The 26,547-nt window shown below is 37.6% G+C and overlaps 1 protein-coding gene across 4 annotated transcripts in view; it reads left to right on the top strand.

Moving 5' to 3' along the window:
* The window catches only part of ARHGEF9 (Cdc42 guanine nucleotide exchange factor 9), a 241,991-nt gene extending 220,601 nt beyond the window's left edge, over window positions 1-21,390 (top strand). For all 4 annotated transcript variants that reach the window (XM_012739107.2, XM_012739110.3, XM_012739109.3 and 1 more), the window contains exons 8-10: window positions 11,594-11,837; window positions 17,440-17,508; window positions 20,946-21,390. In XM_012739107.2, the coding sequence (XP_012594561.1) occupies window positions 11,594-11,837; window positions 17,440-17,508; window positions 20,946-21,127 (495 nt within the window). In that variant the 3' untranslated portion in view covers window positions 21,128-21,390. The remainder of the gene's footprint in view (window positions 1-11,593; window positions 11,838-17,439; window positions 17,509-20,945) is intronic.
* Window positions 21,391-26,547: the final 5,157 nt, after the last annotated feature.

Genomic DNA, 26,547 nt, shown 5'->3' with positions numbered 1-26,547 from the left:
TGTTATTTATCACAGAAACAGAATTAAAACAAAAACAATATGATCATGTCAGTAGATGCAGAAAAAGCATTTGATAAAATTCAGTATCTCTTCATGATGAAAAACTCTCAACAAAGTAGGCATAGAAGAAACATACCTAAAAAGAATAAAAACCACAGATGAGAAACCCACAGACAACATCATACTGAATGAGGAAAAGTCTAGAACTTTCCCCCTAAGAGCTGGAACAAGACAAAGATGCCCACTTTTGCCACTTCTATTCATCATAGTGCTGGAATTTCTAGCCAGAGCAATCAGGTAGAGAAACAGAGAGCATGCAGATTTGAAAACAGGAAGTCAACTTCTTTCTGCTGATGATATCTTTTTAAAAATCCCACACAATGCTATTTTTAATGTACTAATATCAATAGACTATCATGCCTTTGTCTTGCTCTGTCAGCAAGTTAGCACAGAAGTTGCCCATTCTCACACATAGGCAATTTTTAAAGACTGATCATATATCAGCTTTACAAAAAATTTTTTGAAGGTAATAAAGCATAAAAAGGAGCTAGAAAATGATAATGCATTCCACCATCACGTTTGTATGTATTTTAATAGCTCAGACAGCTTCACTTTGTATTATTTCTTGCCTATTATAATCATTTACTGGAAGACTACCCTCTCCTTTTTGTTCATCTGTTATAGTCTTTTCCCTTTGAAGCTGAGCCAATATATTGAGTCTGTTTGAGTACTATTGAAGGGCATCGCCTAAATATTGGATCTTGTAAAAGATTAACAAGAAAAACAACAAAAAAGCAGATTTCTATTTTATTTATTGCCACTATTATGATTGCCAATGAGGATATGATCTTGTACATAGAAAACCCTAAAGAATCCCACAAAGCCCTCCTAGATTTGATGAATCAATTCAGTAAAGTTTCAGGATACAAAATTAATGTACAAAAATCAATAGCATTCCTATACACCAATCACAATCATGTTGAGAACCAAATTAAAAACTCAATCCCATTTACAATAGCACAAAAATAAAATACCTAGGAGTATATTTAACCAAAAAGTTGAAAGAGCTGTATAAGTAGAACTATAAAACACTGATGAAAGAAATAGTAGATGACACTAACAAATGGAAAAAACATACCATGTTCATGGGTTTGAAGAATTGTTAAAATGACCATACTGCCCATAGCAATCTACAGATTCAGCGCAGTTCCTATCAAAATACCAACATAATTTTTCACAGAATTAGACAAAAAAGTCCTAAAATTCATATGGAACCACAAAAGAACATGAATAGCTGAAGAAATTCTAAGCAGAAAGAAAAAACTGGAGATATCACATTACCTGATTTCATATTATACTAAAAGTCCATAGTAACTAAAACAGCATGGTACTGGGAAAAAAGATACAATACATAGATCAATGGAACAGAGTAGAAAACCTAGAAATAAAGCCATATACCTATGACCAAGTGATCTTTGAGAAAGCAAACAAAAACATACACTGGGGAAAGGGAACTCTATTCAATAAATGGTGCTGGAATAATTGGATAGCCATATGCATAAGAATGAAACTGGATCCCCCATTTTTTCCCATATATAAAGATTAAGCCAATATGGGTTAAAGACTTAAATGTAAGACCTGACACCAAAAAAATTCTAGAAGTAGAGCTAGGAAAAATTCTACTGGACATTAGCCTGGGAAAAGAATTTATGACTGAGACCACAAAAGCAAATTCAGTGAAAACAAATAAATGAGACTTCATTAAACTAAAAAACTTCTGCACATCCAAAGAAATAATCAACCAAGTACATAGATAACCCACAGAATGGGAGAAATTATTCACAAACTATTCATCTAACAAAAGACTAATATCTAGAACCTACCATTAACTCAAACAACTCAGCAAGAAAAAAAAAAAAACAAAAAAAAACACCCTATTACAAAATGGGAAAACAACATGAACAGACATTTTTCAAAAGAAGATATACAAATGGCCATTAAATGTATTAAAAAGTGTTCAATATCACTGATCATCAACGAAATGCAAATTAAAACCACAATGAAGAGTTCCAGGGGAGAAAAAAATGGCGGAGTAGAGGTAACTCTCCGGACTCCTGCTCCCAGAGAAGAAGACACAGATCTTGATCTCCTAGGCCCAAGTGTATCTCCCCACTACAAGGAAAACATTGAGAATCCACAGAGGAGCAACCTGGAACTCTCATAAAAAGGATACAAGGTGATCGGGAAATAAGATCGCATTCTCTGGAGAGTGCAAAGCAAACAATAGGGTGCATGGGAGGGCGCCGGCCCGCCAGGCCAGGTGGTGAAGTGGGATCAGACCCACAGGAGAACTCCTTGCTTCCCCATTGACCTCTACACCCACCCAGCCAGAGACCTGTGTGAAACCAGTGCGAAATCGCAGCAGAAGAAGAGGGTGACGGAGGGTGTGGTTGATGGTGGAAGTTCGCTGCATGGTCCCCCCTGAGCTCTGTGCTAGGGATGGCTCCAAGACGGGAGAAAACTTATCTGTGCAGACCTGGGAGGCGGTTAGAGGTCTTGCCTCTGGTAACCAGGGAGACTAAGCAGGGGCTGTAAGTTGGAACTGCCTTGGGCGAATAAAACCACACAGAGTGGGGCAGTAAATGTGTGGGCTCCAACTGAACAGGCAATTGGGCAGGCAACGTGGAGGAACCTACAGGGAGGCCTATTGACCTAGGCCCCCAACCCGGCACTGGCTGCACCGTAATCAGTCGCCTCCAGTACTGGTGCCCTATGAGTGGGCTAGCGATCACCATTGAGGGGGTCCACAGCCCAGCCGTCAGCGGGCAAGTCCCCCGCACCTGCCCAGCCTAGAGTCTCCCCTGGCAAACCCCGCCTCTACACAATCTGCAATCGGCTTGTCAGGCCTGGCTCCTTCAAGGATATACTGAGAAGTCTAGCAGCCAAAGGGAGTTACAGCCACTGGGGTGCAGGGCATGCAGGGCAGACTGAGGAGATACTGCCTCCCCTCAGCCCGCATCTCTCTTGCTGAAAGTGGTAGGCTCCATCCCTGGAGTCAGGGCCAGACAAAAAAAACCCACCTTCCCCAAAAGCTACCCCTGTCAGGGTAACCTTCCAAGTGTGGTGGAAGAGCTCCCCCCAGTGGCTGATAAAGAAACTACAAAAATTAGGCGACTGAGCTCTAGCAATTGACCTAGATGTGGAGGGCACAACGCAATTCAAAAAATCAAGCCGAAAATACTGCCCCTAGGAGTTACACCAGCTCTCAAGAAATGAAGTCTGAACAAACCCAAAAGACTAATATGACAGAAGAAGAATTCCAAAATTGGATTGTAAAAAAACTCAATGAAATCCAAGAAAAAATGGATAACCAACACAAAGAAACTACAAAGAAGATACAAGAATTGGAAGAAACATTCACTGAGGAGATCGGCATCTTGAAGAAGAATCAATCAGACATCCTCAATATGAAGAACTTATTCAGGTAAATTCAAAACAGAGTGGAAAGCCTCAAAAATAGGGTGGACCAAACAGAAGAAAGAATCTCAGAACTGGAAGACAACTCATTCAAATCAAATAAGTTAATCACAGAGTTAGAGCAGAAAAATAAGAGACATGAGCAAAGCTTACAAGAATTGTGGGATTATGCAAAGAAAAATAACCTGCAGGTCCACTGGATTACAGACAAGGAGGAAGAAAAAACCCAAGGGTTAGATAAGCTTTTTGAAGAAATAATAGAGGAAAACTTCCCAGGTCAAACCAGTAACCTAGAATTAGAAATACAAGAGGCCAAAAGGACTCCTGGGAGATACAATGCAAACAGGAAAACACCACGCCATGCAGTCATCAGACTGACAAAGATATCAACAAAAGAGACCTTCCTACAAGCTGTTAGGCACATGAAGGAAGATACATATAAAGGAAAACCGATATGAATAACTCTAGATTTCTCAACTGAAACAATACCAGCAAGAAGGGAATGGGGACACACTCTCACTCTTTTAAAACAAAACAAGCCCAGCCTAGAATCTTGTACCTTGCAAAACTAAGCTTCATATATGAAGGAGAAATTAAAACATTCTCAGATAAGCAAACTCTCAGAGAATTCACCAAGACAAGACAAGCCCTATAAGAAGTACTTAAAACAGTGTTACACACGGAACACCATAATAAAATCTCACGAATATAAAAACAACCAAAACCCAAAGATTAAAGGCCAGATACTACAATGGCTCAAGAGAGAAATAAAAGCAACAGTATCGAACCCAACAGAATTAACAATAATCTACCTTACCTATCAGTTCTCTCAATAAATGTGAATGGCTTAAACTCTCCCCTAAAGAGACATACGCTGGCAGAATGCATTAGAAAATACAGGCAAAGTGTATGCTGTCTTCAGGAAACACATCTAACCTGCAAGAATGCATATAGATTAAAAGTGAAAGGGTGGAGATCAGTATTCTAAGCAAGTGGAAGCCAAAAGAAGGCTGGCGTGGCAGTTCTAATTTCAGACGATTTAGTTTTTAAACCAACAAAATTAGTGAAAGATAAAGATGGTCATTATATAATGGTGAAGGGCACAGTTCAACAAGAAGAGATAACAATTTTAAATATATATGCACCCAAATTAGGTGCACACAGATTCATAAAGCAAACTTTACTGTATCTAAGCAAATGGATTAATAGCAACTCCATAATCGCCGGAGATTTCAAAACCCCACTGATGGCACGAGACAGATCCTCCAAACAGAAAATTAATAAAGAAATAATGGACTTAAACAAAACTCTAGAACAATTGGGTCGGACTGACATTTACAGGACATTCTACCCAATATCCACTGAATATATGTTCTTCTCGTAAGCTCACGGGACATTCTCTTAGATTGACCATATCCTAGGACACAAAGTAAACCTCAAGAAATTCAAAAAATTAGAAATCATACCATGTATCTTCTCAGATCCCAGTGGATTAAAAGTAGAAATCAACTCTAACAGAAACTCACATTTCTACACAAAAACGTGGAAATTAAACAACCTCCTACTAAATGATTACTTCATAAATGAAGAAATCAAGATGGAAATAAAAAAATTCTATGACCAAAATAACAATGGAGAGACAAGTTATCAAATCTTCAGGGACAGAGCTAAAGCAGTTCTGACAGGAAAGTTTATTTCCATAAATGCCTATAACCAAAAGTAAAAAAGATCACAAATACACATTCTAATGAAATGACTCAAAGAGCTGGAAAAAGAAGAACAGACCAACCCCAAACCCAGCAGAAGAAGTGAAATCAACAAGATCAAATTAGAACTAAACAAAATTGAAAACAGGGAAGCTATTCAAGAGATTAATAAAACAAGAAGTTGGTTCTTTGAAAAAATAAACAAAATTGACACGCCATTGGCTAAGCTAACGAAAAGCAGAAAAGAGAAATCTCTAATAAGCTCCATCAGGAACAAAAAGGGAGATATCACAAGTGATCCCAAGGAAATACAAGATATAATTTATGAATACTACAAAAACCTTTATGCGCACAAACTGGAAAATGTGGAGGAAATGGGCAAATTTCTAGAAACACACAGCCTCCCTAGGCTCAACCAGGAAGAAATTGATTTCCTGAACAGACCAGTCTCAATAGCTGAAATAGAAACAGCAATTAAAAATCTCCCTAAAAAGGAAAGTCCCGGTCCAAATGGTTTCACACCTGAATTTTACCACACTTACAAAAAGAACTAGTACCTATCGTGCAGAAACTTTCACACAACATTGAGAAGAACAGAAACCTCCCTGACACCTTTTATGAAGTGAATATTACTCTGATACCAAAACCAGGAAAGGATGCAACAAAAAAAGAAAACTACAGACAAATATCCCTAATGAATATAGATGCAAAAATTTTCAACAAAATCCTAGCTAACCGAATCCTGATGGTTATCAAAAAAATAATCTATCACGACAAAGTGGGCTTCATCCCAGGGATGTAGGGATGGTTCAACATACGTAAATCTATAAATGCAATTCACCACATAAACAGAAGCGAAAACAGAGACCACATGATTCTTTCAGTAGATGCAGGAGAAGCTTTTGACAAAATTCAACACCACTTCATTATACGAACACTTAATATAATAGGCATAGAGGGAACATATGTAAAATTATACAAGCCATATATGACAGACCCATAGCCAACATCATACTGAATGGGGAAAAATTGAAATCATTCCCACTTAGAACTGGAACCAGACAAGGCTGCCCACTATCTCCACTTCTATTCAACATAGTGCTGGATGTCCTGGCTACAGCAATGAGACATGAAAGTGGAATTAAAGGTATCCAAATAGGGGCAGAAGAGATCAAACTTTCACTGTTTGCTGATGATATGATATTGTATTTAGAAAAACCCCAAGATTCAACCAAGAAACTCCTGGAACTGATCAATGAAGTTAGTAAAGTCTCAGGATACAAAATCAATACACAGAAATCAGAGGCATTCGTATACACCAGCAACAATGAAATTGAGAACCAAATCAAAGACTCAGTTCCCTTCACAATAGCAACAAAGAAATTAAAGTTCCTAGGAATATACTTAACCAAGTAGGTAAAAGACCTCTACAGGGAGAACTATGAAACACTGTAGAAGGAAATAGCAGAGGTTGTAAACTGATGGAAATCAGTACCATGCTCGTGGATCAGCAGACTCAACATCATTAAATTGTCTATACTACGCAAACTAATCTACAGATTCAATGCAATAACTATTAAAATCCCGTCAGCATTCTTCACAGATATAGAAAAAATAATTTTATGCTTCGTATGGAACCAAAGAAGACCCCAAATATCAAAAGTAATTCTAGGCAACAAAAACAAAATGGGAGGCATTAATATGTCAGATATCAAACTATACTACAAAGTTCTAGTAATTAAATCAATCTGGTATTGGCACAAAAATAGGAATATTGACCAGTGGAACAGATCTGAGAACTCTGATATAAAACCATCCTCATATAGCCATCTAATCTTTGACAAAGCAGACAAAAACATACGCTGGGGAAAATAATCCCTTTTCAATAAATGGTGCTGGGAAAACTGGATAGCCACTTGTAGAAGGCTAAAACAGGACCCACACCTCTCACAAAAATCAACTCATTATGGATAACAGATTTAAATGTAAGGTATGAAACTATTAGAACTCTAGAGGAAAATGTTGGAAACACTCTCCTAGACATTGGCCTGGGCAAAGAGTTTATGAAGAAGTCCCCAAAGGCAATCACAGCAGCAACAAAAGTAAATAAATGGAACAAGTTCAAACTAAAAAACTTGTGCACAGCCAAAGAAATAGTCATGAAAGTAAGCAGAGAACCTACAGAATGGGAGAAAATTTTTCCATCCTATGCATCTGATAAGGGACTGATAATTAAAATATGCTTAGAACTCACAAAAATCAGCAAGAAAAATCAAATAACCCTATTAAAAAGTGGGCAAAGGACTTGAACATAAACTTTTCTAAAGAAGACAGAAGAATGGCCAACAAACATATGAAAAAATGCTCAACATCTCTAATCATCAGGGAAATGCAAATCAAAACCACAACGATATATCACTTAACACCAGCGAGAATAGCCTTTATCAAAAAGTCTCCAAACAGTACATGCTGGCGTGGATGCGGAGAGAGAAGAACACTCCTACACTGCTGGTGGGACTCCAAACTAGTTCAACCTCTGTGGAAAGCAATATGGAGATACCTTAAAGCGATACAAGTGGATCTACCATTTGATCCAGCAATCCCATTGCTGGGCATCTACCCAAAACATCCAATGACACTGTACAAAAAATGCACCTGCACCCCAATATTTATAGCAGCACAATTCATAATCACAAAGCTGTGGAAACAGCCCAAATGCCCATCAATCCAATAATGGATTAATAAAATGTGGTATATGTATACCATGGAGTACCATTGAGTTCTAAGAAACAATGGTGATATAGCACATCTCATATTTTCCTCGTCAGAGCTGGAACCCGTACTACTAAGTGAAGTATCCCAAGAATGGAAAAACAAACACCACATGTGCTCACCAGCAAACTGGTATTAACTGAGCAGCACATAGATGGACACATGGGTACTACAGTATTAGGGTATTGGGGAGGGGGAGGGGGGCGGATATATACATACATAATGAGTGAGATGTGCACCATCTGGGGGATGGTCACGCTGGAAACTCAGACTTGTGGGGGGAGGGGGGAAAGTGCATTTTTTGAAACCTTAAAATTTATACCCCCATAATATGCTGAAATAAAAAAAAAACCACAATGAGATACCACCTTACTGTAGCCAGAATGGCCATTGTCAAAAATTCAAAAATAGTAGATATTATTGCAGATATGGGGTAAAGGGAGCACTTATGCATTGTTGGTGTAAATGTAAATTAGTACGGACTCTATGGAAAACCATTTGGAGACTCCTTCAATAACTAAAAGATCTACCATTTGATGCAGAAATTCCACTACTATGTATCTAGTCAAAGGAAAAAAAAAGTCACTATATCCAAAAAAGTACCTGTACTTATATGTTTCCCACAGCACAATTCACAATTGCAGAGAAGGAACTAACCTAAGTGCCCACCAACAAATCAATGGATAAAGAAAATGTAATATATATATTATGGAATACCCCTCATGCCATGAAACAGAATGAAATGATGTATTTTGTGGCAACTTCAATAGAACTGGAGGCCACGATCCTGTGAAGTAAGTCAGGAATGGAAAAATCAAATGCTGCATGTCTCACTTATATAATAAGTGTGAGCTAAGCTGTAGGTACATACAATTGTACAGAATAGAATAATAGACATTGGGGACTTGAAGGTGAGAGGGTTGGAGGACAGCGAAATATGAAAGATTATTATACCTATTGAATACAGTGTACACTATTCAGTTGATGGGTACATTAAAAGCCCAGGCCTTTTAACTATACAGTATATTCATGCAACAAAACTGTACTTGTACTCTTTAAGTAATCTAAATAAAATAAAAATAATTGGAGATATAGTTGATACTTTTAATGTAGCTCCAAGATCTTGCATATCCTTTCCATTTTTGGAAACTAGCAAATGTGATGCAGGCTGATAATAATTATGACATACCAACTCAGGAGGATGTAAAGGAAGCTGTAGACTTACATAAGTAACAAGGAAGTTGAGGCTGCCTATGGTTTAGGCTGTGGTCTAGTGAGGGTGTTCTTGGTTCAGATCAGGCTTCCCAGGTTTGCATGTATTTGTGTTCTATATCGTAAGGCAGCATTCAAGCCTCTCAGAGATCAAGATAGATTATATACATCCATTCTCCCTAGCTTGTCCTGCTTTTTTAGTTATGTTAGCCTTACAGGGTCCACTTGTTGTGTATGTGTCTCACAAAGTGTTCCTGAGAGTTGTGGACATCAGTGCATGGGAGCCACCCCATCCTTTTGTCTAGGACTGAGCTTGTGCACTTTGAGCATTGTAAAAGGATCCAAGGGTCTGAAACAGGCTTGGGGAAACATTGGTCCTCTCTGTGTAGCTAACCTCTTTGTCTTCTGTGAACTTGATGCTGGGGGCACATAGTATATCAGAATCCATCTGTATTTATATATACTCATTTATATATACAATCATGGGAAGAAAAGGTAACATGAGTTATTTTTTGCAAAAGAATTCACTGACACCTGTATTTCCCAGCTTGGGGCTTCAAGATGCTAGAGCTATGCTGGGAATTCTTCAAGACAGTCTTCCTCAGCCCTACTGATAAACCAGTGTACTGTACAGTGTGAAGAGTTAGGATTCAGAATGCGGGGTGGCCAAAGACAGATCCTTCACAGGTAACCTGCAACTGAGAAGTGAGGCATATCAGGCAATTCAGTAGAATGGGAATGGTTTAACTGAACTACATAATGTTAAAAAAATAATGAGCATTTCTGACTCTATCAAGTTAATTGAAAGACCAGATACAAGAAGGGAAGAGGGAGAATTGGCCAGAAGATGACATCTGTCAGGACAGAGATCACAGAGGACTTCCTCAGACAAACTCAATAGACCACATGCCCCGGCAGTATATCTATTCTCAGAGGAGGCTCAGGGCAGTGTCAAGAGGTGGAAGGGCTGAAGAGACCACCCTGAGAAATTTAGCAGATCTTACATTCCGTAGGCCCATGTATCATTTCATCCATCCCTGTTTTCTTTTTTTACACTTATGAAATATTTGACATTCAAAAAGATACAAAAATAATATAATGAGCACCCATGTACATACCATCCAACTTAAGAAATAATTCATTACTGGTAGAGTTTTCTTCCCCTCATTCTCTTCTTCTTCCCTTCCTTTCCCTTCCTTCTTTCCTCTTCCAGTTTTTAATTCTGTACTCTCTTGAATTTGGCATATATCATTGTTATATATTTCCTTATAATTTTCATACATATGTATGTATCCCTAAACATTATGTGGCATTGCAGAATAGATATAGATAAGATAAAACTATATACAAAGTAAACCAGGTGGAATGATGAGCATGGGATTTAAAATGGAATATGCCTTGAGGTCGTAGCTTTTGGATTATGTGGCAAGTTCACCTACACTTACTACATTATTAAAAGTAAATACATGAATAAATAGAGAAATAAAAGCACCACACATGGACTAATGATGAATGTCTCATGGACTAGAGTTAGTATTAATCAAATTATGATGGATTATGAGGAAGAAAACACTACTGGTAATGAATTATTTCTTAAGTTGGATGATATGTACATGGGTGCTCATTATATTATTTTTGTATCTTTTTGAATGCGAAATATTTCGTAAGTGTAAAAAAAGAGAGCAAAAAACAGTTAGAGATAGGCAACATACTGTTTGTGTCCATCTACAACTTTTGTTTTTCTTGCGCAATAAGATTTGTGATATTCATTCTATGTCTATGTGAACCTCACTGGGGTGGGGAACCTGTGGCCTTAAAGCCACATATGGCTTTTCTAGGTCCTTAAGTACAGCCTTTTGACTGAATCCAAATTTAAAGAACAAATCCTTTTATTAAAAGAGGTGCAGCAGAGAAAGGTGAAGCTTTTCTTGTGTCTTTTGGTGCTTAAAAAGGAACAATCTTGAAATCAGAAGGCTGCAGGTCCTCCCCCCCCCCCCCCCGTGTGATGTTCAGTTCTCATTGTTCTGCTTGGATTCCTGAACACACTCTAGGTAATCAGTCAGCTTATTTAATGCTTCTGGTAGCCTTGCCTATGTTTTGGAAGAGGAAAAGCCCCTGCTAGCAGTACTTGTGTGTCTTACTACTTCTTACCTCACTTCAGCAATCTTGCAAACAAATTTAAGGATTGATGCTAGGGTCTGAGATGGTCTTTGGAGGTGGTACAGAGGCATTCTATAAGGGTATCTAGTTAGCCAAACTGTCAATATAAGCCTGCTAAAAATCTGCCCTAATTAAGACCAAACCAACACCCTCTGGTACTCCAAAACAATGACAGTATTAGTGTCCTACTGTACCCGTATGTGTCAACTCTCCTGGCACCCACTATGCACATATCTTCAATAAAAAATCTTTTCCTTGCTACCTAGGACCTAATTCGGAGGGACATACTGTACTACAAAGGCCGCATTGACATGGATAAATATGAGGTGGTTGACATTGAAGATGGCAGAGATGATGACTTCAATGTCAGCATGAAGAATGCCTTCAAGCTTCACAACAAGGAAACCGAGGAGATACATCTGTTCTTTGCCAAGAAGCTGGAGGAGAAAATACGTTGGCTTAGGGCATTCAGAGAAGAGAGGAAAATGGTACAGGAAGATGAAAAAATTGGTAAGTGACCTGAGAGAAGAAAGAAGAATATGACTATGAAGAACAAAGAGGGTTTGAATTGGTTTCCATTTTTCTGGAGTCAGAGGGAAAATCTCTGTTGCAAACTGACCTAAGCTACTTTGGTAGTGTTGATTACTAAGTTCTTTTTGGTAAATACCAATATCTTCCATCATCCAGGGACAGATAGGAACTGAACTATAGGTTGTCTTCCACTACAGTCTTATTACCAGATAAGAATATTATACTGAGAGCCAACCTCAGGCTTGATTCTCCCAAACATGCCAATGAAAATTTATTTCCCGTCAGAATCAAATTGCTTTCAGCACATAGGCACTGCATTGGTACATGAAATGGAGTGGTATAGAAATGCTGCTGGCCTACACCATTTGTATACCACTCCATTTCTTTAATCTTGCATCAGATGGCTCCTTTGTGGGTAGCACCTTAATACTTTAAAATAAAGGTATATTATAAACAGAAAAAAAAAGAAATGGTGCTGGCTATTTCTCCTAATTTCAGGCAGCATCAGCCACTGTTACTTTAAAAGAATGGTCGTAGTGTTCAGACCTTGGATCAATTAGAAGACCCCTGCCATTCCTGTTGACTCTAACATGATGTCTCCCACACAATGCCCTAATAACTCTAAGAATCTGCTTCTAATAGAAGAGCTTACAGAAATTATTTTCTGACAGGCTTATGTTCATCTTTAAAGAGAAATTGAGGTTTGGGGTTTCTTTTGGTCTGATAATAACAATAAATCACTTCCATTGTAGGAAATTTTAGGAAAAAATATACAAGAAAAAAGTAAAAATCACACATGAACACATGTGATAAATTTTGTAAACATTTTCATATATTTCTTTCCAGTCTTTTTTTTTTTCATGTGTCTAAATCGAAAAGCCAGGTTGGCTAAATCTTTCTTTCTCTCTCTTCCCACACCTGCCTCTCTAGATATAATTTTGTATCCTTATTTTTTACTCATAAATATATAATTAGCATTTCTACAAAATATTTAATATTTTTATCATTTTATGGGTATAATATGGATTTACCATAATTATATTTTTTAATTATAAAATTAATGCATGGCCATTATAACCATTTAAACACATATGGAAATGTATAAAGAAAATTTAGCATTCTTTCCCCTTCTCTGTCACTCCTGTGCTATATGAGTAACCAATATTAACACTTTGGTGTGATTCTTTCCATATTTATTCCATGGTTATATAAACATATACATAAGACTTTTTATTTATAAAAGTTACACTATACATATTACTCTGTAATTTGATTTTTTAAAAATTATTTTTGTAGATTTAGGGGGTACAAATGGTTTTTTGTTACATGGATGAATTGTATAGTGGAGAAATCTAGGCTTTTAGTATACCTATCACCTAAATAGTGTATGTTGTGTACCCAGTTGTAACTTGCTGTTTTTAATACATTGACTGCTACACTAGGAAAAAAAATGTCCCTGGGGCCACAGTGTTTTATTAAAGCAAAATGATCCTTTCTAATTTATTATTTTTTATTGTTTTCTGTGAGTTATACTCAAAGAAGTCCACATATTTAGAATTAAGTTGTCAATATTAATTTTAACAACGAGAACATCAAGTAAGATTTTCACTAACCAACTGCAAGGTTTTGCTTCATGAGGCCCCGGACTCAAAACTAGCCTGAGTTAAATACAACTCACATGGCAGTCAATGTGAGTTGTATGTTGCAATTGCAGTCATCCCTTGGTATCCATGGGTGATTGGTTCCAGGATCCCCGCAGATGCCCAAATATATGGATGTTCTTATTTCTTATATAAAATGGTGTAGTATTTGCGTATAACCCATGCACATCTTCTTGTATGCTTTAACACATTAATTGCCATGTGAATTGTATTTAATTCATGCTAGTTTTGAGCCCAGGGCCTCATGAAACATATACACATCTCTTCACTTCAGGAGCTCTGAGAACAATTTTTCAAATTGCATATAACTTAGGCACAGAAAACAATAATAAATAACAATTTTTTTAGTAAATTAGAAAGGATAATTTTATTTTTGAAGTTTTTATTCTATTTTTGTGATAAAACGCTGTGGCCCCAAGGAAATTTTTTTTTTTCTAGTGTGGCAGTTAATGTGTTAAATCATCTCTAGATTACTTATAATACCTAATACAATGAAAATGCTAAGTAAATAGTTATACTGCATTGTTTAGAGAATAATGACAAGACAAAAAGTTCATATACGTTTAGTATGGATGCAACCAACTATTTTTTTTCTTTGAATATTTTCTGTCCTTAGTTGGTTGAATCTATGGATATGGAACTCATGGATACAGAGGACTGACTATATTTTCCTTTTGCTAGAATTTATTTTGTTTCCATTCTTTATTCCCCACTACAGATATTGCTGTAATAAATATCCATGAATATATCTTATTGTTACATAATGGTGCTTTTATTCCTGTAGGATAGACACCCTAAAGTGGAATGACTCGATGTGAGGATATGAACAGTTTTAATTTTAATACATACTTCCATATTAAATTCTACAAAAGTTGTAGAATCTACATTTCCAGCATAATTTTATGGGTACCCATCTTGCTGTACCCTTATCAGCACTGGATAGTATCTACTTGTTTCATTTTTTTGTTTCTCAACTAATAAGATTGATCTTGTTTTTTCATATTCTTGCTGGTTATTTGCATTCATTCTTTTGTGAATTGCCTTTATATACCCTTTACTCATTTTTTGTTTTTGTTTTTCTTTTAAAATAAATTTGTAAGGACTCTATATTGAGGGTATTAACACTTTGGCAGTCATGAATTTTACATGTTTTCACCGGTCTATTATTTATCTTTTGAGCTTAATTATGGTGCTTAATTCTACAAATATTTTTTTACTTTGACATATGTATCATTATATATAGCTCCTAAGTTTATCTTGCTTAAAAAGGTCTCTCCCTTAAAAAGATCTCTCCCTACCAACACTATAAAATTTTCTAATTAAATTTTTTTGGTTTATTTTTAGAAGTATAATCCATCTGGAATCTACATTTTATATATGGTTTAAGGAAAGGGTCCTATTTTGTTTTTTTCCATCCAGGTGGATAGCCATTTGCACCAGTCTCATTTTTTAAATAAATCATTTATTTCCTATACAGTGGAAATGACATTTTTCTCATATAGTAACTCTGTGTATATACTTGGATTTGTCTTTACACTTTCTTTTCTTTTCCACTATTCTGTATCCACTTCTTGTATCAAGACAGTACTATTTTAATTATAATAGATTAGTAGAAAGTTTTAATGCATGGTAACATCGATTCTCATCCACTCATATTATTGTTTCTTAGCAGTTCTTAGATGTTTATTCTTTGATATGAACATTAAATTCATTTTTTCTAGGTGCAAAATACTGGCATAAAAGACTCATTTGGATTCTGATTGGCATTGTATTAAATTTTTTAATATGTGAAGGCTTGGCATTTTTCCTAGATTTTTCAACTTCAGGAACATGGCCCTTCTCTCCTTTTACCTATCTTGTTCTATGTCCTTCAGGAAAATGATATTGTTTTCTTCACATAAATTCTGTCCTTTTCTACCTCTTCATGTATTACTTTTAATAATTTCTATTTTGCTAAAAATCATTAAATTTCTCTGGATTTTCAATTTAATACTATGTATCTGCATATAATATTATCTTATTCTTTTACTATCTTCCACAATTGTGGTTCTCTCTCTTTTTCTCATTTCTAATATTGTAATTTTTTTCTCACTTTAGTCTTTTTATCACACTTATCAAGGAGCATTGTTTTTTCTTATTTTTATTGATATATAATGCACATATTTTTAGGATACACATGGTATTTTGATATGTGTATACCATGTATAATGATTGAATCATAGTAATTGGGATATTCAGTACCTTAAATATTTATCTTTTCTTTGTGTTGGGAACATTCCAAATCTTCTCTTCTAGCAACTTTAAAATAAACAATAAATTATTGTTAACTATAATCTCCCTACTATGCCATTAAGTACTAGATCATATTCCTTCTAACTGTACTTTTGTACTCATTATCCATCCTCTCTTCATTCCTGCACCCTGACTCTTCCCTTCCCAACCTCTGGTAACCATTATTCTACTCTCTACCTCCATGAGATCTGCCTTTTTACCTCTCACATATGAATAAGATCATGTGACATTTGTCTTTATGTTCCTGGTCTATTTCACTAAATGACCTGTAGTTCCATCTATGTTTGCTGCAAATGACAGAATTTTATTCTTTTTATGGCTCAATAATATTCCATTGTCCACTTTTTTATCCATTTATCCATTGATAGGCATTTAGATTGATTCTGTATCTTGGCTATTGTGAGTAGTGCTAATGCTGCAATAAGCAGGGAAGTGCAGATGTCCTTTCAATATTCTTTCTTTCTTTATTTTTTTGAGACAGAGTCTTACTCTGTTGTCCTGAGTAGAGTGCCATGGCATCAGCCTCACTCACAGCAACCTCAAACTCCTGGGCTCAAGTGATCCTGCTGCCTCAGCTTCCCAGAGTGCTAGGATTATAGGCATGAGCCATCCTGCACGGCCACCTTTTAATAGTCTTATTTCCTTTCTTTTGGATTTATATTGAGTCTTTTGGACTTATACTTATTCAGGATTCCTGAATATTATGGTAGTTCTATTTTCTACTTTTTGAGGATCCTTCATACAGTTTTCCACAGTAGCTGTACTGCTTTACATTTGGTCTTTTCAAATAACTTGCTTTTGTTTTATTTATCCTTTCTGCAGTTTAGTTCTGTTTTTTTTTCCTTAAATTAATTTTAGCCTTTATTCACTCCTTTTTTCTACTTTTAGTTTTTTTAAAAAACATTTGTTAGGTTTTTTATCCTGTTTCATTGGTTGAATATTTTATTTTGATTTTTAAAATATAATAAAATCATTTAGAGTACATTTTTCTTTGAGTAAAGTTGTGATATGATCCCATAGGTTGTGATATAAAATGTCCTTTGTATTCATTTTTAGATAATTTGTAACTTCAGTTATGATTTCCTTTTGATCCATGCTTTATTTAGAAGACTATTACTTCCAGTGCTTCAAATGAGAATTCTGAGTGATAATGCAATCTTTCTCTTTTATAATGAAGCTGTCCTTTCTGTCTTGAAGCTTATAAGATTATTTTCCTTATCTTGAATTTCAGGAATTTCACTAGTCAACATCTGGGTGTGTGTCTGTGTATCCTAATCCTGACTGGGACTTACCAAGTCTTTTCACTCTTTCAGCACTATATCTTTCATTGACTTAGCCAAGTTTTCTATTACTTCTTTATTCTTATTTCATTTGATTTTTCTTCCTTCTGTGACTTTTATTATCTGTATCTATATTTTCTGTTCTAATTCTCTTATCTTTTGACTCATTTGTTTTCCTTTGTATTTTTGCTTTTAGTTACAAAATATTTCTTCTACTTTATACCATATTTTATTTAACCATTCTCCATTTTACAGCCTCTTAAGCCCCTGTTCTCAATTTTTTTGGGGGGATATATTCAAGAAGAATATATGTTTCTCATAACAAAATCACATATTTTTCTTTTCTAGGCTTTGAAATTTCTGAAAACCAGAAGAAGCAGGCTGCAATGACTGTGAGAAAAGTCCCCAAACAAAAAGGTAAAGCTACCTTTACCCCTTCAGCCCCACTTACTCTCTGTGTGAGACCAGGGAGCCATAGGAATATTCCTAGGACTGTTTCTGTTCTGAGGATCACTTGGGGCAGTGGAGGAGTCCAGGTCTCCAGGTGTCCCTGGTGAAAGGTAAAAAATGGTCTTTGAGGCTTAAGGCTAGGAAGTGAATTGTATAGAGTAGTTGTGTCCAAAGATAACTCATTAAGTACAGAAACAAAAATAGAACTTATGTTTCTCTTTATTTTTAATTATTAAAAATAAGGAGAGGTTGGTCCAATTTCAGTGATGTTTACAACTAATTGATCACACCAGTTATAGATTCTTTTGTTCCTTCTCCACTTCCACTGTTTCACTTGACCAGCAAAAACTCCAAAATACAAAAATAAGTAAATAAATAAAAATAAGGAAAAGCTTTACTAATAATTTAGAGACAGATGGGCAATATTAAATGTGTATAATTTATTTAATAAGTATAAATATATTGGGAATATATTTCTTTCACTGTACTGGGAATACTTGCCAAATCAAGAGCCCACAAATCAGTATATACTGAACCAAGACAAAACATTCAGATATTCCCTCTCTTTCTCTGAACCATAATCCAAAGTACTTAAAAAAAGAAAAATACCTTGAGAATCAATTTAAATCATAAGTAAAGCTTTATTTTTTATTTTTTCATGAACTAGAACAGAACTGAAATGTTCAGCTTAACAAAGAGAAGGAACTACCTTCTGCTTGTTTGAGTACCTGTCTAGTATCAGTCATTTTATATAAGTTTTTTCAATTCATCTTTGTGGTAATCCCTGGAAGGTGGGCATGAAGTTGTAAAGCTATAGAACTGTGAGGAGAAAGATAAGAGGAAATCTTCAGGCTCTAGGGCTAAGCACAAAAATGTTTAGATTTGGCATCAAAAGCTCAAAGCACAAAATGAAAAATTGATAAAGTAGACCTCATCAAAATTGAAAATTTTGCTCTGTGAAAGACCCCATGAATAGGATGAAAAACAAGCTACACTTTAGGAGAAAATATCTGCAAAATATATAACTGACAAAATACTATTTTAGACTATATTAAGAGCTCTCAAAACTCAACAGTAATAATACCAAACACTCAAATTAGAAAATGAACAAAAGACACAAATAGATATTTTACTTAAGAGGATTTGTGAATGGTAATGAAGCACATAATAAAATGTTCAACATCATTAGTCACTGGAGAAATGCAAGTTAAAACCACAATGACATATCAGATACACACCTATTAGAATGGCTAAAATAAAAAATAGTAACAATACCAAATGCTAACAAGGATGTGGGAGAAACTGGATTATTCATACCTTGCTGGTGAGAATGTAAATGGTATTCATGTAAATGGTATACAATGGCCACTCTAGAAAATAGTTTGGCAGTTTATTTAAGCACTAAATGTACAACTGCCATACAACCTAGCAGTTACACTCCTGGACATTTATCCCAGAGAAATGAAAACTTATATTTTCATAAAAGCCTATAAATGAATGTTCGTAGCATCATTGTTCATAACAGCCCAAATTGGAAACAACCCAGATATCTTTTAATGGGTAGATGATTAAACAACTGTGGTATATTCATACAATGGAATATCATTCATCAATTAAAAGGAATCAATTACTAATACATGCAGCAACTGGGGTGAATTACCAGGGAATTTTGCTAAGCGAGAAGAGCCAATCCCCAAAGTTTGCATAGAATACAATTTCATCTATATAACATTCTTGAAATGATTTCATTTAGGAATGGGGATCAGATTAGTAGTTGCCAGGGACTAAAGAAGGGGTGAGGACAGGAGAGAAATAAATGTGGTTATAAAAGAGTAATGAGTGATCCTTGTGATCATGGAAATGTCCTATATCTTGACTGTAAGCTATAACCATGTCACTATCCTAATTATGATATTGTACTATATAGTTTTGCAAGTTGGTATCATTGGGAAAACTGGGTAAAAGGGTACATAGGATATCTGTGTATTATTTCTTACAACTGCATGTGAATCAATAATGATCTCGAAAAAATACTTGAAATATATTTGTGACCATTCAAAGGGAACAGCTTTAATGACACTAAGATTAAAAACTTTCTCAACTTATGTAGGTGGGTTTGCAACCATCAAAGCAAAATTTACATTCATAGAGGATTCCAGGAACCTGGGAGCCTAAAGAGAAAGTTAAATCCTGACCTATATTTATAGCAGAATAGGATGAAACATAAAGCATATAATTCAGACAAGCCAGGAAGGCCTCTATGCTGTTCTCAAATACCTTCCTCATCTGGTGATTCAGTGTCTGAAATTCCAACATTACGGCTTCTTTGTTTGCCGACTTAATCCCATTACCCGGGAAGGAGTATCATAAGTCATCATCATCCATTGGCACTTCAGCAGGAAGGATCAAGTTCTTTTTTAAGAGCTAGTTGTGAAAGGTGGTGAGTGCTAGAAATATTAGGGTACTGGTTGGCAACAGACAACATGGAACTATAAAAAAATCTAATTATATTCTTTATGTTTCATCCAATTCTGCTATAAATATAGGTCAAGATTAAACTTTCCCTTTAGGCCCCCAGGTTCCTGGAATCCTTCATGAATGTGGATTTTGCTTTGATGGTTGCAAACCTACCTACAGAAGTTGAGAAAGTTTTTAATCTTAGTGTCATTAAAACTGTTCCCTTTGAATGGTCACAAATGTATTCCAAGTCTTCCTTGCTTTCCATGAATCATGTCTTCTGGTGGTGAGTTTGCTTTCTCCCTCAACTATCAGTGTCAATTCCCTGTTAAATACAGGTTCATCACTCTCAACCCAGGGCAGGACACTAAATCACTTGTACCTTATGCTTTTAGAAAACCATTCCCTCTCACCCCCTAGATACTTGCCCTGAGGTCGGTAGTTCTTAACCAATCTCTTTTGACACTTCTGGGGGAGTTACAGAGGGAGAAAACCAACATCCTTTGGAGTTAAATGGAGTTTTTTGGGCTCTTTGCAGGTCTAAGCCCTGCATAAAGAATTATGGTCTCTTGGAAAGAGCTCTGAACTGAGAAGTCAAAGGGTATGGGTTCTAGGCCTTGTGTTCACTAACTTACCATATGACCTTGGGTGTGACATTTCTTTTCAGGTCTTAATGTCCTTATCTGTAAAATGGCTGATGGGAACACTGCAAATTACTTAGTGATACCTGACTAAATGTAGAAGTATGAGGGATTGCAGTAATATCCACACCATTCCAAAAATCTGTTAGAAAGAAGAATTCTCCCCTTGGATGATTTGCAATACCATTTCATACTCTCTAAACTAAGCTGCCTTAAACTGTCTGCCCAGAGTGATCACTGGGCGATTTGAGAAGCCCTTTGTTATATAACTTACATCCTTTCCCTTTGATCTCTCATCTACTCTAGGTGTCAACTCTGCCCGCTCAGTTCCTCCTTCCTACCCACCACCGCAGGACCCGTTAAACCAGGGCCAGTACCTGGTCCCCGATGGCATCGCTCAGTCACAGGTCTTTGAATTCACCGAACCCAAGCGCAGCCAGTCACCATTCTGGCAAAACTTCAGCAGGTTAACCCCCTTCAAAAAATAATACCTACAGGGAGGTAGATAATTTTAAAATAAAGTAAATAAAATTATATTTATAGATGGACCTTTTTTCGGAGAAGCACTGTTGAAATTTATATATATATATATATATATATATATATACACACACACACACACACACACACACACATACATACACACACAGACATATACACACACAGACCCTTGAGTACACACACATACACAGAGAGAGAGAGAGAGAGAGAGAGAGACAGACAGACAGACAGACAGACAGACAGACAGACAGACATAGACAGAGAGAGAGACCAAAAATATTTTCTGGTGTTTTTGGGAAGTGAAATCTGTAGCTGGTAGGAAGAGGTACCAATGACTTCCAAACATGTGATCCCTTCTTAAAAGTTTTCAGTTCTTACACTGTCCTCTACCCTCTTCTTTGAGGAATTGACATTTCTATTTGTTCTTTTTTCTTGTTGAGATGATCTCTTTGCTTCCCCTGTGAGTGATTCACTGACTTGTCATTATTACCGTAGATGTGTTTGTATTGATTATTTCTTTCTTGATGATACTGATGCTGATAACATTTGAATTTAATTTAATGTGGGTGGAGTTTGGGGGTTTGGGATTTCTTTTTTCCTTCTTTCACTTTTCACTGAGGAAGGGGAGGATCTCCTTTCTCCTCTCCCTCAGCCAATCATCTGCGAATGTTCCTACAGCCCTGCAGTTGCCCCAAATAGCTTTTCCCAGCACCCTCTGTCCTCAGTTGTGCCAGTCTGAATATGCTCTGTTGTGCCCTGTGACATAACTGCTAAGTATTCCTGTTGCTTTCACTGTGTTTTAGGTGTTGTGGAAGGATAAAAAAAACCAAACAGAAGCAAGGGAGTGTAAGAGTTTAATGATGCTAGAGAAGACTTCGGTTCAGGGAACATTCTGCATTTGGGCTATTTCTTCTAGCACTTGGGGTTCCCATGTTGCAGCACTGCTGAGTCACTGCGGTTTTGTATCTAGGAGTTAGTTTGGGCCAATGATTCTCTTTTTAGAGCTACTTTTGTTATGGGTCTCCTCCTAAGCCTGTCCTTCCCCTAGCCCAATAGAAGATCTGAACTGGAAGCAAAGAGGTTGAGACTCTGCCTCTGGGGAGGGATTTATCTGTCCCCCAAGTACAAAATAGGTTTAAGGCAGGGCTCCATACAGCAATCAGTTCAGTGTCCTGGTCATCCCTGCTTTCATTTGTAGGTTTTTTAGGCAGCATTGATAGGAGTCTATGGAGTGGTTCAAGACAGAGCCCACCTGAACAAGATCATCAGCTGCCTTTAAATTATTGATCTGAACAGGATACAAGGCTGAGAATAACCTCTTACAGAAAAGAACAGGGATGGACATGGAAAGAGATAGCTTTGATCCATGATATTGTCCCTGAAATTCCTACTATCCCAATTGTGTGAGACTTCCCCAATTGCTAACAGATTGCATGGACACTCTTCCCTGGACCCTTATTTCCCCTCTTCCTGTCTTCCTTCTTTCTCTTGCTATCCTGGCACAGGAAGTGTATTGGTGTTGGCATAGTTAAAACAGTTATGGCACTTGAAGAGAAGGCCCTGTTTCCAATATCCTCTCATCCCAGGACATTTGAGGCAAGTAAGGGGTTCTCTGGAAAAGGGATCTGAGGCAGAGATGCTGTCCTTAGGCTTATTTTTGGCAAGCTTTCCACTTGGACAAAACTGTGTCTTCTCACAAAGAGGCAGGCTTCCTCTGGGTGTAGGAGAATCTGTTTCTCCTCCCCATGTGGCCCCTTGCATAGATAGACCATGAACAGCAAAGAGAATGTGGTATAAGGGAGTGAAGATGGGCCCTGCTGTGAAGAACAAGCCAGTTGAGCAAGAAATATGGAGGTTGAGAGTCTGTCCTGGACCCCATGGGAGAAGACTTCATCACCAAAGGGCTTCAGCTTACCAAGCAGCAACAGTGGCTATCTGGGGACTTCAGCATAGCTGACCCAGACCAGGCACTGCCCAGCCTGGAAATCTTTTCTCTGTGGAACTCAAATTATAAACTGCTTAGGCTTCAATTCCATTTAGAGCCAAGTCAGACTTGAATAGTAAGTTAAGGATGAACCTGAGCTGGACAGAGAGCCAGGGCTCGGGACTGGCCAACACTGCTCAGCACATGACCTGGCTACTTAAGTCCCCTTGGCGAGGAACCCAGCACACAGGCTAAAATGTCCTCCCTGGCCAACAGTATGTTTCAGGAGCTGTACAGGCCTCCATTTAATGTATCTTTTCCTTAGTTTGCACTCCTTCTTACTAGGCTTGGCCTTGACATACTTCTATAAGGGTTGGCAGCACACCAGGAGGGGATGCTTAGACAAGTCCTTGGGCCTACAACATCTCTTAGCTAGGCCCTGTCATTTGTCCCCTCCCTGGGGTCTGTGTCCAGGGCTCCAGAATCAGGAATATCACCTCTCACCCTCCACTTCTCTACCCAACCCACTGGCCTCACCAGATGCCAGTAACTTGTGAAAATAACAAGAAATAAGCTCTTCATTGCTTGGAGTGTCTCCCTAGCCTATGGAAGCAAAGCAGACCAATATCCAACAGCACCAAGGGGAGCCTAGTTAATTACCTGAGCTCAGTGACTAAACCTCCTATGTCCCCACAGCAATGCTATCCCCAAGAACTCTATAATTCTCCTCTGTTTCTGCATAGCCTGGAGCTCCCCTTTCCTCAACTGAGTGAGGCCTGGATTTACTCTCCAAAAGGCTTTGCCAGTGTGTTCTATGGGCCTTGCTGTGGGGAAGTCCTAAGGCAAAAATCTAATTCTTTTTTTCTCTCTCCCTTTCTCCCCCTCTCTCTATGTGTATATCTCTAATGGATCTATAAGGACAGCAACTAGAGCGTTCTGACAATTCTAGTGTGAAGCCAAATAGTGATCTTTTAGTGCTTTGGGGCTGGGGTGGGCTGGGTGGATGGATGGGCAACAGTGACTTTATTTCCCCTGCTGCTCTGCATTTGCCAGTTTATTCTTTTGTTTCCTCTGACTGTTTGACCCTGTCAAACAAGTGTCAAAGTTGTGTGTTTAAAAAAATGTTTAACAAAAAGATGTTGTAATGACACAAAGCCTTATGAAAATATTTATGGAGTTCAATAAAAGAAGTAAAAAGACACCTCTAGGCATAACTCTCTTGCCATTTTCTGTGTGTGTGTATGTGTGTGTGTGTGTGTGTGTGTGTGTGTGTGTGTGTGTGTGTGTGTGTGTTTTGCTGATTCCAAGCTAAAGGGAATTTTCTGGGTATGGGGCTGCTTATCCCAACCCAGTGTTGACCTACCAACCCTGCTATTCTATTCCTAAGCATCTTATGGGCTGTCTGTGACCTTCCATGTGTTTTATGAAAGAGTAGACCACAAAAACCAAGTCTGATTCTGTAACCAGGAACACTTCAAGTATCTTTATGGATGGGACTGTCCTTCATGTCACCTAGTCTTTTACAGGATTGAAAGCCCCTCCCTGCCCTTTTTCCCTTTTCCTTGTAGCAGCAAATCCAGTACCTTCCCTGGGCATTCATGGGATTTTAAAAGTTGCACTTTGGACCTGACCAGAGGCCATATCACTTAGGAATCCCCCACTCCCAGTTCCATCCTAAAGCCTTTTGTTCTGTCTCTTCAAAGTCAGATACCTTCTTATCTGTTTCTCAGAGTGGGTGGAGTAACCTTATCTTTTCTTCCATGATGGTGTTACATACTGTTGATGCTTCCTGCTTCCAAGTACACCTCCATGTGGTGTCTTATGCTGCCTGTGAGGGACCCAGTAGTGGGTCCTTCTATCATGTCTCCCATGCCTTTCTCCAGAGCAACTAAACACTGACCCCAACAGAGTGTTTATTTACTAAAAGGGTCCAGAGAATTGTTCCAAGCTGCATAGTTGGGAGTGGGGAGCAGGTGTTGAACTTCTGTGTTAGGGTGTAAGCCTGAGCCCTGTCTGTCTGGGGCCTTGGGGATGCTCCCCCAAACAAGAATTTGAAGAAAGTGATAACTGAACCCTTCTCTCCTTAAGTGACTTTTCCCTTTTGTTCATTTCTTGGTGCTCCTCATTTAACCCCTTCCTATGCTATCGCCACCATTTCCTTTCCCTGTGGTCTGCCATCTCTCTCAAAATCAGCAGGGCTTAGCTCTTAGCTGTCCATTCTGATACCAATTGCAAGTCCAGGGGTACCTGAGACCACCCTTAGGTTCAATAATTCACTAGAAGGACTCACAGAACTTACTGTTATGCTAACAGTTAATTACAGCTATTAAACACAGATTAAATCAGTCAAGGGAAAAAGCACATGGGAGAGAAAGCCTAAGAAAGTACCAAATGCAGAGGACAACTTTTGTTGTCCTCCCCCCATGAAATCAGGACAATTTTACTTTCTCAGCATTGATACGTGACAATATTCATAGAGTACTTCCAACCAGTGATACCCATCCAAACTTCTAGAGATTTTATTGGGGCCTGTCACTCCCTGTAGTTGATTTCAGTCTTCAGTCTCTTCGTGAGGCGAGCTGGTGTCAGGTAACTCAAAGCGCCCAGCTTAGAGCCCATTTGTTGGTGTGGCAAAAAACCTATCCTAAATCACATTGTTAGATTACCAGGTGAGCCAAGGACCCTGAGCAAACAAAAATACTCCTATCAGACATGACATTCCAAGGGTTTAGAGGTTACCTCCCAGAAGCAGAGGGAAAAGGTCAGACCTCTCTTTGGGCAAGGTTAAATTCTTTACTATACTTGTCAAAAAGGCAAGAGGTGGGAAGAGGAATGAGGGCATTCCAAGAAGAAGGAATAGCATGATTGAAATCCTGGAAGATTACATCAGATGGAGTAAAAAGGCTCTGAATATCACTTTTTATTCATTTGTTAATCCACAAATATTGACTTGCATGCCTATTTCCAGGCTTTGGGATATAGAGGTGAATGAATCAGATACTGCTCTTACCTACATGGTACTTATGGCATGGTAAATCTCTCTGAAGTACAAACTCCTCTACATGTATATTCTTGGGATTGGGGGAAAGGTTGGGTCTTCTAAGCAAAGGTAGCAAACCAACCACAAGAACAGCCAGTTCCCTCCTCAACGACTAGCCTCCTGATCATGGGATTGGATTCCATGCCCTCTTTAGGCATATATAGCCCCATTTCACAAATTAAACAACAGGATCAACTCAAACACTTTTTATTAATAAATGCTAGCTAGCAATTATGAAGCACTTGCTAATATGCTAAGGATTGTGATAGGTTCTCATGATAACCCTAAGGGGTAGATGTGAATATTTTCCCCATTTTGCAGATTAGGAAGGTGAATATCAGGGTCACAGAGTTAGAGTATAAGCTGGGCTTAAATCTTAGACTTAACTCATTTGAAGTTCTTACGTATGATACTTTTTCATCCTTTCCTATAGCACCATAGTA

The sequence above is a fragment of the Microcebus murinus genome, unplaced genomic scaffold (assembly GCF_040939455.1).
Source record: "Microcebus murinus isolate Inina unplaced genomic scaffold, M.murinus_Inina_mat1.0 scaf001_hap2_Mmur4.0, whole genome shotgun sequence".
Taxonomy (NCBI): Eukaryota; Metazoa; Chordata; class Mammalia; order Primates; family Cheirogaleidae; genus Microcebus; species Microcebus murinus.
This window is presented reverse-complemented; position numbering and strand designations above follow the sequence as displayed.